At 40.5% G+C, this 12,441-nt stretch overlaps 1 protein-coding gene across 1 annotated transcript in view; it reads left to right on the top strand.

The window, feature by feature from the left end:
* Positions 1–6,985, top strand: part of LOC104944922 (piezo-type mechanosensitive ion channel component 2-like) — a 15,965-nt gene extending 8,980 nt beyond the window's left edge. Inside the window, exons 2-7 of the mRNA XM_010770527.1 lie at positions 3,226–3,386; positions 4,253–4,429; positions 5,021–5,146; positions 5,340–5,540; positions 5,990–6,210; positions 6,952–6,985. Coding sequence (XP_010768829.1) covers positions 3,226–3,386; positions 4,253–4,429; positions 5,021–5,146; positions 5,340–5,540; positions 5,990–6,210; positions 6,952–6,985 — 920 coding nt within the window. The remainder of the gene's footprint in view (positions 1–3,225; positions 3,387–4,252; positions 4,430–5,020; positions 5,147–5,339; positions 5,541–5,989; positions 6,211–6,951) is intronic.
* Positions 6,986–12,441: the final 5,456 nt, after the last annotated feature.

Below are 12,441 nucleotides of genomic sequence, written 5' to 3' on the forward strand. Positions count from 1 at the left end.
AAGTGGGGGGAAACTATTGCACCCCGTGCAACTGTGTGTTGGAGCATAAGTCTTAGAGAAAACCGACGGTGACGATCCACTTTGATTCAGTCAAACATCCGAAAATGCTTTCTGCTGCTGCGGACAAGAAAGCCAAACAACTCACGTTCACGAGGCATCAACCTCCAAAACCCTTTCGAGGGCTACAAGAAACGAAGTGAGTAGCCTACAACATTGAAGCTGCAGATAACGAACGAGTAAATGAAAACAGAATGAGGCGGAGAAGTGTGTGTGTGTGTGTGTGTGTGTGTGTGTGTGTGTGTGTGTGTGTGTGTGTGTGTGTGTGTGTGTGTGTGTGTGTGTGTGTGTGTGTGTGTGTGTGTGTGTCAGATGGAAGCTGTACCTCAGTCTGTTGGTGTGTGATTTTATTGTCCTGAACCGTTTGCCAGATGGAAGTACTCCAGTAACCGAAGAACCACGTTAGGACTGATACTGTCTTCCCTTTTATCTTCAGTGTCATTTTAACACTAATTATCATTATAAGAAGAACAAGAGATAAACAATAAAAACTTGGTTACATCTTGAGGAATGTATCCAGTGTTTCTAAAATGTGTTTTCAAGTTCCTCTGAAAAACATGAAATATCAAAGCAAATCATATGAAAACTACGATAGCACTTGTAGGGCACAGACCTCTGCCAAGGTCAACGGTGCATTCACATGCTCCTCGGATGGTCCCGTTTCCTGAGTTAGGCTGTCGTTTCCCGTGTGTTCACAAACCAATATGGAAAGAACAAGGACATTACAGAGGATGTGTTGTATTTAAAGCATTTAAACAACACAACACTGAATTGCTGTTCTCTTTGAGGGGGTAGTTTATATGAATTTCTAAGTCGGGAACTTGTTTTTCAGCTACGGTTTATTCCAACACCATATGAATGCAGGGAAATTGCCGCATCTCATATTGTTAACAAACAAGAAGAATTTTGTTTGCATCCTCTGTGTCATTTGGCTCTGCTCCAAAAGGGTTTCTTCCTTGGCCCGTGATACATCCTTCCATTTATTATCATAAAGAATTGCAGTAGTAGTTTTTCCCATAATCCTGCTGACACACACACGGTCAGACTGAAAACACAACTTCCTTGTCGGCGGTCATAAAACTTCTCATCCAGAGAGTCTTGTACTTGTACACTTCTCATGTGTTTTATTTCAAAGTGTAAGAAAGCTTTCCTCCATGCCTCCTCCTCTCGTTGTGTTTACAGCTGAGACTCACATGTGCTGATATGTAGCGGTGCCAGCTACACTGTCAGGAGCGTAGAGATGTTTTTCTTTCAGATCTGTTTCTGCTCTTCAGTCTGCTCAGAAGACATATGTTGCATACACTCAGTGTGCTGTCCAAGTATCCGCCGCCTGCACTCTCCACCAGCCGTCCGTTAATCATCCCGAGGAAAGCTGTAAAAATCTGTTGTTCTGCAGATTTTTGGGTTCAGTAAGATTTACCTCCTGTTTCCCCTGCTGACACAGAGCGTAGCTCAAGTGGTCACTTTCATCTATTACATCGCCCTGCTAGAGCCAACTAGCGCTACACCATTAGCATATTTACGCAGACCGTCACACTGCTCTTAAATTAAAATGTTGTTTATATACACAGAAAATAAAATAGGTGATAAAACACAGCCCTGCAGGGCCTCTCCGTTTATAATGAGGTGCAAGCTATGCGAGCTACAGTATATGCCCTCTCAGTGTTTTCTTATCCAAACAATGAGGGCTCTATTAAAACCTGAGATAATATATCCTTTGGAGAAACACATAACCAAACTATAGCTGGAGTTTTAATATCCTTTGTGAGAATATTAAGGCTTAATTCTCAGGTAATTAAAGCAACAGTTTAGAAATAGCTTGTAAAACACACATTTAAGGTGTTGCCATACATCGTGACATATAGGGAAAAATTACATAAACAAACATTTTACAGTTTCACAATATATCTGAAACATATGTTTAGCTGTTAAGTTTGCTCAATAAAATGTTGTACATATCAAAATGTAGCTTTCCCTCACTAAAATCCAGATTGTCTTGCACATTGGTTCCACTAATTGAACACACTCAATAAGAAATAGTTTGCTGGATACATTTCAGTATTTGACTGGAAATGATTTGTAAGACTGAAACTAAGTATTTCCCTAAATCTCAATGGTATTTTGTTTACTACAACCGATAATGAAAAATTAGACAAAGTTAGGGAACTAGAATGACAGATTTTTTCCCCATTTTTGGTTAAACACTCATTTTGTATCTGTTGCTTGGCTAATAGATTATACGTTTGTTTGCATTTACAATTAATCATAACCACATTTAAAAACGTTTCGACAACCTCTAAATGTTTGCTGAATTTGAACTTATTTGAATGTTTATGAGGTACAGTTTGTGTTTCAATGGAATTGCTACTCAGCCTTTCTGCAAATACATCAATATACTAATAAAACATAGGAGTGGAAAAGTGCATTTATTAGGGTCCATCTTTACCCAGTGGTTTAATACATTTCTATGGCAGCAGGACAGTCTTTTTTAAATAAGATATACTAACAAAAATATGACCTGTTCCTGAAGTGCAAAAAGAGATTCTGCTCCAGCTGGGGTTGCTGTTTTAAAAGCTACGTAAGCAAAATATCAGTACTGTTCAAACAGAGACAGACTGCACAGCTGTAATTGTCAGGGAATAATTCTGTATGCATGTTTACCTTTTGCCCTCTGACGCAGATGCCCAACCTTGGGCAGCCGCTATCTCCCTTAAAGAGGGGCTGCCCTAGCATTTTGTTGTTGTTACCAGTTTATGACCGGGAAACTTTCGGTCGGAGATAGTTATTGTTGTGGGACACCTGGAACACATCCTTCTCGGGGTGTAGATGACCCCGAGACAACAAATGTGATTCGGTTTCACCAGCTGTTTAGTCTATCTATTGAAGAATGTTGAAACTAGTTCAAACCTGGAACTACAGGAGGGTTCTTCAGAATTGATTGTGGCATCTCATCCGTGAGGTCAAACCGTGGCCCGTGACATGTCTTGAGAATTCTCCGGACGTGGCTCCAAATAAACCGTCAGTGTTTGCCATCAAAGCTCCAGCTCTCCTCGTGTCTCTCTGAGTCCTGTTTCCAATTACTTCAGAAGTTTCCCCCACAGTAGTGAAGTGATGAAACCTGGAAACTCTTCACATTTGCACCTACTCAGTCACTCTCCTCTCTTTCAGATCTGAAGAATAAATGGCACCTGGTGGTCGACCGGCTGACGGTGCTCTTCCTGAAGTTCCTGGAGTATTTCCACAAACTGCAGCTGTTCATCTGGTGGTTACTGGAGATCCACATCATCAAGATCGTGTCCTGCTACATCGTGCTGGTCGCCGTCAAAGATGTAAGAAAGCTTGACATTACACTTTAAAACAAGGCTCTATATCTAAGCTATAAAGCAGAGGTGTTATACGCCCAATACGAGCCAATTTGCAGGCTCAGATTCTTGGATTTGGGCGCTTTCTAGCTGTTAAAAAACTGAGGTTAACAAGGTGGCAGTGCCTTTGACGTTAGGGCCCTTTGAAATGTTTCTCTCGTTAAAATTGTGCCACATGCTACACTGCCAGTTTTCACATTGCATACCAGCGGTTTCCTGAGGCTATTTCTATTTGTTTGTAAGTAAATTACACTGTCATTTCATACAGTTCTGAGTCAAAAAGCTATTACATTTCCTATCACAAATACCCACAGTTAGCATTGCTCACATTTCCTTGGTAGGTTTTATTGCTCCTATGCTGTAAAAAATAACAACACAGAGCCAACTGGAACCAATAGGGAATAAACCAGGATTGGTTAAAGAGTTACACCGCAGATTTCTTGCCATCAACTCTCTCTGAATGAAGCCTTGAATTTGGATAAGCTGCTTGGGCTTTTACATTCTCATTAAAACTGACTTTTATAGACTTATATTTATGTATTGTAATGATATTTTATTCATAGTTCCTGACCTCAATTTTTACGAGTGCATTTGGATTTTCCTCAAAATGTTCTTCACTTCTTTTCTCCAGTTTATTTTTTGCGTAAAGGGATGTGTAAGTGTATTCAAGCACTTCTTACCTACAGTCATTATGAATCACATGCTTATAATACATGAAACAACTCAATACAACACTAGTTTGTGTAGGAAGGAAAGGAAAAGGAGGAAATGTAATTAGAAAAGGATTTATTCTTTTTTTCCTGTCCTCATTGCATGCATTGTCTCTTTTGCAGGTTTCTTTGTTCAACTACGTGTTTGTGGCGTCCTGGGCCATCGCGCTGCCGTACTGCCAGTACCGGCCGCTCGCCTCCAGCGTTTGCACGGTCTGGACGTGTGTCATCATCGTGTGTAAAATGATGTACCAGCTCGAGTTCGTAAAACCTGAAAAACACTCTACGAACTGTTCGATGGTGATTATAAAGAAATTGCTTTTTTTTCCATTCATATTTACCCAACATAGATCATATCCTTACAAGGGCTGTCCTAAATGTCTCATTTTATTCATATTTGAGGCTTTGAATCTTTTCCTAGGTTTCAGGACACCCTAAAAAAAAAAAAAAACGTGAAACAAAACAAATTTCAATAAAGTAATTAATCAAGTTATTACAATTTTTTAATCATCTTTTTTCTTCAATTTAACTTTTGTATAATCATACGTGCTTTGTTTTGAAAATAAGTGTATTAAAAAGGTATCATTTGTTATATAAAAAACATTTTGTGATCTGTGTTTAACAAATGCTGACTTTAGAAAAAAAATAGACAACACTCAATGATTGAATTCACGACAAATATTTTAACACTAGTTATATTATTATAGCTTTAAATGAAACTGTGCAGAAATGCCAGGTTTAAACAAAAGTAATTGACATGCCAGAGAATTTTAATGTAAATGTTGGTGTAGAATCTAAAATAATTGCTGCTTCAAATTACTCAGTACAGCCCTTATCCTGACTATCCTTACACTTTTAGTTCATATATACAATGATATGTTCTGTCCACAGCCAGAAGACTACTCAGAAGTCCAGAAGGATGACATGAAGAAGAATTCTGTGCTGTATAAGAGTGCGGTGGATCCAGCCAACTGGGTCGGCCTGCAGAAAGCTGACGACCTGCTGGGCTACCTCAGGGTGAGGAGAACAAACAGCAAGCACAACCAAAAAGATATCTAAAAATTAAAGTAATGTAACCATATTTCCGTTACTTTTGGATTACCTCAATATCAAATGCAATGCAAGCAGAGACAAAAGAAAATAACTATCAATTAAAAAAGATTTTTTCACATTAGAACAACACATTTAAAGATACTCTCCATCTGTGCAGGACAACTTCATGATGCTAGCTCTGTTAGCGTTCGAGATGACCATCTACCGCCATCAGGGATATTTCAGACTGAGGAACAAGCTGTCGCCTCCCGCCGCCCAGATCATCTTCCATGATATCACACGGCAACACCTGGACATCGGCATCATCCGCTTCATCAAATACTTCATCAACTACTTCTTCTACAAGTTTGGACTTGAGGTAAATACAAATGAAAAGAGCCTAACGAGGCCCTATTTTCCTTTTTGGGGTTTTCCCTCTTCCGTAGTGTGTTGTATAGGTTTGTGTGCATGTAAATGGTCTACAAAGGCTAACATGTTCCCAAAGTCCCCTCCAGAGGGAGTTTCTCTCCCACACACTCCCCAATCTGCCTCAATTGGACTCCTTTGTTTACTTCCTTAACAAAGTTACATCACTAAGTAACACTCCCGCTTTTATTGGCTAGCGCTCCAACACATTGTACGTGATAGGCTAAGGGGCGGGACATCTCCAAGTGGTTGACCAATCAGAGAAAACTGGGCTCTGGTTTCAGACAGAGTGGGTGGAAAGAGAGAAGCACAAAATACAAATTTGGACCTGAACATTTGCTAAATATATCCTCTTTTTGAAAACAACACTTAATGTTTGTATTCCTTGTGTGTTTGCCTCAGACGTGCCTGCTGCTCGTGGTCAATGTCATCGGGCAGCGGATGGACTTCTACGCCATGCTTCACGCCTTCGCCCTGATTGCAGTCATGTACAGACGCAGGAGGAAAGCCATCGCTGAGATCTGGCCCAAATACTGCTTCTTCCTCGTCGTCATGCTGACCTTCCAGTACTTTATCTGCATCGGGATCCCGCCAGCAGCCTGCAAAGGTTTGTGTGAACCAGGGTTTCCGTTAGCCGGTAATTACCGTTTTTTAGCTTGTAAAATGTATTAAAAACCGGTAAATTCAAAACCTGCCAGTCAAAATGTCCAGTAATAATTAGGGATGTTCCGATCGATTGGCCGCCAGTCATTATCGGCCGATATTCACTCTTAATAGTTTGATAGGTGCTCTCTATAAAGGCAGATCAGGAGAGCTGGAACTGATCGATATGGACATAAACGCGAGGGAAGTATAACTGCACGCGAGAGATCAGAGATCTGATCAGCTGCTGAGTCTGACGGAGACACGCAGCTCTGCATTATCACCTGAAGCCCCGCCCTCTGTTTAGCGCGCTGCATGGGAAACTGACGGGCTGTCAGGAGAGAGAGAAAGAGAGAGAGGAAAGGAGAGGATCCGTTTCTCCCGTGTTATTATCCAAAGTTAATGTAAACTTTTGAATAATGTACTTCATCTACTACAAGTAGTTTGTTTGAATGTAATAATTATGTTGTTTGTTGTAGCGTATCATTTATTGAAAAATGAATCTGAATTTTTCGATCTGTTACGATTATAAACTGAAGCAATATAAAAATGAACCCCATTAACTGAGTTTTAAACATCAGCATATCCGGTCCTAGTCCGGTAATTACCTGCTAACGGAGCCGTTAAAGGACCTGCGTCCTCTAGTTCCTTGTCTGCACTGTCGCGTGTCGTGTGGTTCTGTACTCGTCAGACGAAATGGGTGTTGTGTTCTTGTGTTTTAGGTCTTGGTTGGTCTTCCTGGGCGAGACGTTGTGAGCACGCGACCGCCGAGTCTGTGTTAGCTAAATACAAAATTTTTTTATGAGAGCAATGTTAGTCAGTCCAAAAACCCTAAATCAATTCAGAACCAAACGTGTCATACTTCAGGGGAAACGATAAAAGTCTGCTATTGGCAACTTACAAACACTTCAGTCCTCTTTCGAAGGCGCTAGTGGCAGAGGAGAGACGTCGAGGTTTGGGCGGGGGGTGTCTTTATATTACCACTGTCGACTGTCATTGGACTTTTTTGCAATAATGATAGGAATTAGCGACTAACTCTATACACTTTCGATTGAAATTAGAGGATGTAGTACCTAAATACATTGTCATTCTTCTCTTACATTCACACGTGGCGTGACGTCATAAAAACAAATTAACATTTATGGGACAACAGACGACCAAAGTCTGAGCTCATGTCAAAACTACGGTGTTAGTCCTGGCAGTTAAAGGAAAAAATTTTGCTTCTGGCAACGTTCTCGCGTCGTTCTGCGTTTGTAAGCAAACAATACCAACTAAAGTTGGTCTATGCATATCCCTACCGATCTCGATATGTTAACTAATAAACCAATATTTAATTACAGTTCTGTAATAAATACCTAAGATTCGTAAAGATTTATTATTTTTCTCTGTCCAGTATTACATAATGACGTACATAAGTAACTACTTTCTTGGTACGCTTTTCTTTGAACACTCCTACGTTGCGTAATCATACGAGCCCTTACTTAGCACTGGTCCTATTAGCATTAGTTTAGCACTCTGGTCACTTTACGTGTCGGGATATAAGTGTGTGGTTTGGGCTGGGGAAACGGGCTTGGGAACAAACGATTCTATGGGTGTGTCCTGGTGGTGTAGCAATGGAGGTGTAAGGTTGAGATTACTAGGTTGGTAGAGCTGAGTCAGGGCTCTAGTCCTAGTCCTAAAAAGATAGACGCTGGGTGTGTGTTTTGCTCTGCTGATGATACAAAAAGTATACTTTGAGGAAGGGCCTCTGATCGCCAGTGTGTGTGTATCATAATATCAAATTGTTACAACAACTCGCCATCATGGTTGGTCCTTTGTAATTGGTCGGTCCGATTATATATATCCTCGTCTTGTGATAGATCTCTTATATTAATATGCGAGACACTACTTGCCGACTCGCTTAACCAGGACTCTAACAGGATAGATAGAACCGCCAACGCGTCCCTCCCAGACGAACGCCACTCTACCTGGCTGTCGCTCGGCGTGATCTTGGCGAGAGAGCTCCTCTCTCTGCCTCTTCTCGCCCTTTGTTTATCACTACTCTTCGATAATGCGATTCGACGATGGGACCAAGCTCGTACGAACTGCTACTCTGTTGAGTATGGTGTCTTCGGGGACTATGTCGATTTGTGGAGAACTCCTCTCGCTCTCAGACGACTCCGTGCCTTGTCGGTGGTGATTTTTCCCGATGCTCGTACTCTGTCAGGACACCCGGGGAGACTCACGCTCCGCGCTATCAGTAGGAGTGGATAACATACGTCGGAGGTCGGCCCCGATCGGTATTTGCATGGATGTGTGGTATGTGCGACGCGAAAAAGACGGATTTAAGTTTCGTAAGTAGAACTCAATAAAAGAGACTTATAATGTGTTAAACATTATTAAATAAATTGGATGTTACGGGAATATGTGTAAGCGTTATTGGTGATGTGTAGATATTCACTTTATTGGATGTCTACTCCTTGCTACCTAATCCGCCCCACGCCTTTAGACCTTGTAGTCTCGGTGACTGGTGTAACCTCAGTCAGCATCTCAACCCTTTGGAGTTCCCTTATGCAGGACTTTATTTTTGTATGCGGTAATAGGTAGCCTGTATATCCTAAATACAACACCTAGTAAAATTTCATTACCGTAAACACTGTAATTTCGAACTGTAACTTTGTGTCTACTTTAGAAGTGTTTACCGGTCTCCTGGGAAAGCGGAAAATACGTGACTTATTACCGGGTAACTGACATTTTACGAACCACCCTAACTATCCCTGTTAGGGAAGAGCGCGTAACACAGGACTATAGTTTCGTTATTCAGTTAGACGGAACAGCAAGTGTGGTCCAAAGGCGATCCTAAAAAGAGCGACCAGTTCTACAGGCCTGTCTTAAATAAAATGGCCTGTTTAAACTTTGGAATGGCCAGTACAANAAAACCCCGCATGTTTAATCGCATAATCAAGGAATTTAGCCCGCGTTTTTCTGGAGGGTCTAACTAAACTACTACCAGCGTAACACACCCCAACTCTAACCAAACACTTTGTGGTTGATCTGCATTGTGGGAAATGTAGGCCCAAAAAAGGACAAATAGTGGAATTAAAGAAAATTGAATCAAAAATATTGCTTAGTAGATGCTTTTGTTTGCACAATCCAGGCACAGTAAAGAAACCCTCAATAAACCAATGTTCGAGCCTAAAGTTGATGACCTGTGTGAAGCTAAAAAACACAAACGGAAAAAAGGTAAACTTTTCAACCCGGGTTCTGAAAACAAACCGTAGGTGTGATCAGGCCAAGTGATAAAACCATTGAATGTTCCGTGCCGCCCGTCTCTGGTGCTCGTTGACAGCTGGCATTAAAAGACTGAACATATCAAATCATGTGTTATCTGTGCGGAGGACTGATCAAACAGTAGCCTATGAGCTAAAAATAAGTGATTATTGTCTTTTAATTGTTATTGTACAATGCCTTGTCTTTTTATGTTGCTGCAACACAAACATTTCCCAAATTGGGATCAATAAAGTTATATCTTATCTTAAGTCAAACTGCTTTGAATGAAGAAGTTGAACAACCAGCTGTCAGAAGGGGGAGAGGAAATTGATTTACAGGTCAGAAAAAATGTTTTTGGTTTGAGACTTGACGTAAATATCGTTCCTATACGTAGGCGGTTGAGCCGTGTTTTACCATTTGTTGAGTTTTTCCCTTTTAGAAACATCGCTAAAACCTAGAAACCTAGCCTACACACTGTTTATGGACGATGGGAAAACCTTTAAGCCTTTTTGAAAAGAATATTTGAATGTGTAATTGATTTAAGTCCTATTTGTTCGCTTGATTATAGATTAGAAAAATCCAAATGAATGAATACATGCCATTTGCGTGGTTCTTTGAGCTGTAATCTGTTCATAAATACACCAATTATTCCTATAATCATGGTTGGACGGACTGAGTGCTGCTTAAGATTGCATGAAAAGTCAGTCAATCAGAATCAAGCCGCCGCTACTGAGAGTGAAACTGAGTATCTGCTCAGCTTTTGGAGTAAGTGAGAGCTAGTGAATATTTCGCTCTGCAGCTGGATGAGAGCACGGATGTAGCAAATATTGTTGTGTATATATATTAATATAAATATGTTTGTTGTTAATATTACTGTTGAATATTATATATAATATTATTAAGGCATAAGTAGCTTTCAAAAATGCTAAAAATATATGTTAATTGTTCATATTACTGTTCAAGATTATATAATATTATAAGGACAGAAATCACTTTAAAAATGCAGACGACACAATGAATGTAATGAATGACAAACAAAAGATAAACACTAAAAATGTTTAGAAGAATAACTGATTATTAATTACTAATATAAATATATATTAAGAAAATGTATTAAGCCGCATGATTAATTTGTCATATTTTCCATCATAATGTACTCATTTAAAAAAGAAATTGCAAGGGGGTCCCCGCCAGAGGATAATGCTATATGGGGGTCCTTGGCATGGCAACGTTAGGGAACCCCTGGGTTAACGTACCACAGATTCTTTATATATTTCTAGGCCAGAATCAGATTCTATTCAATACAAAAAAATTGTTTAACACTCTGAAAAAGGCTCTCGATGTCTTTCGGGGCCGAAAACACCAAATTAGCTGACGTCCCTTTGCATCGGCTTTCTAATTGAACCACTTTATTGGCCTTGTTCAAATGAACAATGGCACCTTTTTTGTTTTTCACACACTGCTAGGAACCTGCCCGGGCTAGAACAGACTTTTTCCACCTTGCTTTCATTAGTCATGCTGTCTAAATGGTAGACATTAAGGTACGACTCATCGTGTTTGTTCTTTCGGCAGCACTGACAAACCTTTTCCTGACAACCACAAAATGTGTGGTTTGGACTGAGTTGCATCTTCTAAACCCAAGTACTGACATTTGCACCGCTGTGATTCATTCCTAAAAAAGGTCTGTGTTCATGTTTGCTGACCGAGTGCTGATATAGCTTCATTTGAGGGGGGGATGATTAACCTACTGCTGATGAGGTAGTTCCTCAAACTTCTGCTGAAATAAGCATTTCAACCCACTCATTCATTCATTCAGACGTTGCCATGGCAAAAAGAAAACATGTGATCCCAAGAGGCATGACTGTAAGTTTGAATGGATAATGACAATTGGTCATCTGCATTGTTCCGACCACATGGCGGACTTCTCTAAATAACCACATGAAAGGATGACTCTCAGCATGCACTCTTCTTTCAAGACGAGTTCAATGGCCTTTTGAAGCACTGAGATTTACAGATGGCTGTGAAGGAGGAATGTTGGACACGTCAACAAACCACCATCGATGCTAAGCAAACATGGTCTCCAAACAAACGAGCTGTAACTGACACTGACTATTTGACCCTCGATCCACCTGAAGGGGTTATCCAGACATAACAACATCACACCTTGGAGCAATGAGGTCAGGCATGCCCGGGCCTGTCACAGTTTGACCCCGATTTACCAGAAGCCAATGGAAAGAGTTATGGTGTTTCTGCAAACACGACATTCACAGAGCTAATGTCTCTTCCGTGAGTCGAAACATGGAAATATTTGACCTACAACTCAGGTGTTTGTCGCCCACTTTCATTGTTTCGTAGTTCCTTAACGACCGTGTCATCAACAAGAGGACACAATGAGCCAAAAGGTTGGTATTAGCATCCCTACTTTGCTATCCAATATTCAAATGTGTCTTTTTGAATGAGTTGAGGTGTGTTCACATGTGCAGAAGGAACATGGTTGACCTGAACAGGAAATCAGAACCTGTTTACTGGCACTGCTATGACCTGGTTACTGTAAAAGATGTGGTTACATGCAGCTGGTCAGGAATCAGGTGTTACCTAAACCACATTTTCAAAACCAAAGACAGCATATTTTCTTTTTCGTTGGGTTCGAAATTGATTCTTTGAGACATTTGAGATAACGGGAGTAGTTAGGGTTAGCGGGTTTGTTTTTTTGTTCAAATGAAAACTTGAGCTTTGGTTTCAACTTGATTCTGACATTGGACGTTAATTCTGGCACATGCTGCTGTCACTATTTGAAAAAGCTTAAACATGGCCAAGACATACATTTCCAGCCGAAATGAAACAGTGGAAGTGATTTGCATTTACAAACCAAGGGTGAGTTGTCAACCTGGTAATGTGGGCTACACTACAGATCCCAAAGGACCCAAAAATCCCCAGGTTCACTTCATGCTTAGGTACTTTTA

Source organism: Notothenia coriiceps, unplaced genomic scaffold (genome assembly GCF_000735185.1).
Source record: "Notothenia coriiceps isolate Sejong01 unplaced genomic scaffold, NC01 NC01_scaffold00008959, whole genome shotgun sequence".
Taxonomy (NCBI): domain Eukaryota; kingdom Metazoa; phylum Chordata; class Actinopteri; order Perciformes; family Nototheniidae; genus Notothenia; species Notothenia coriiceps.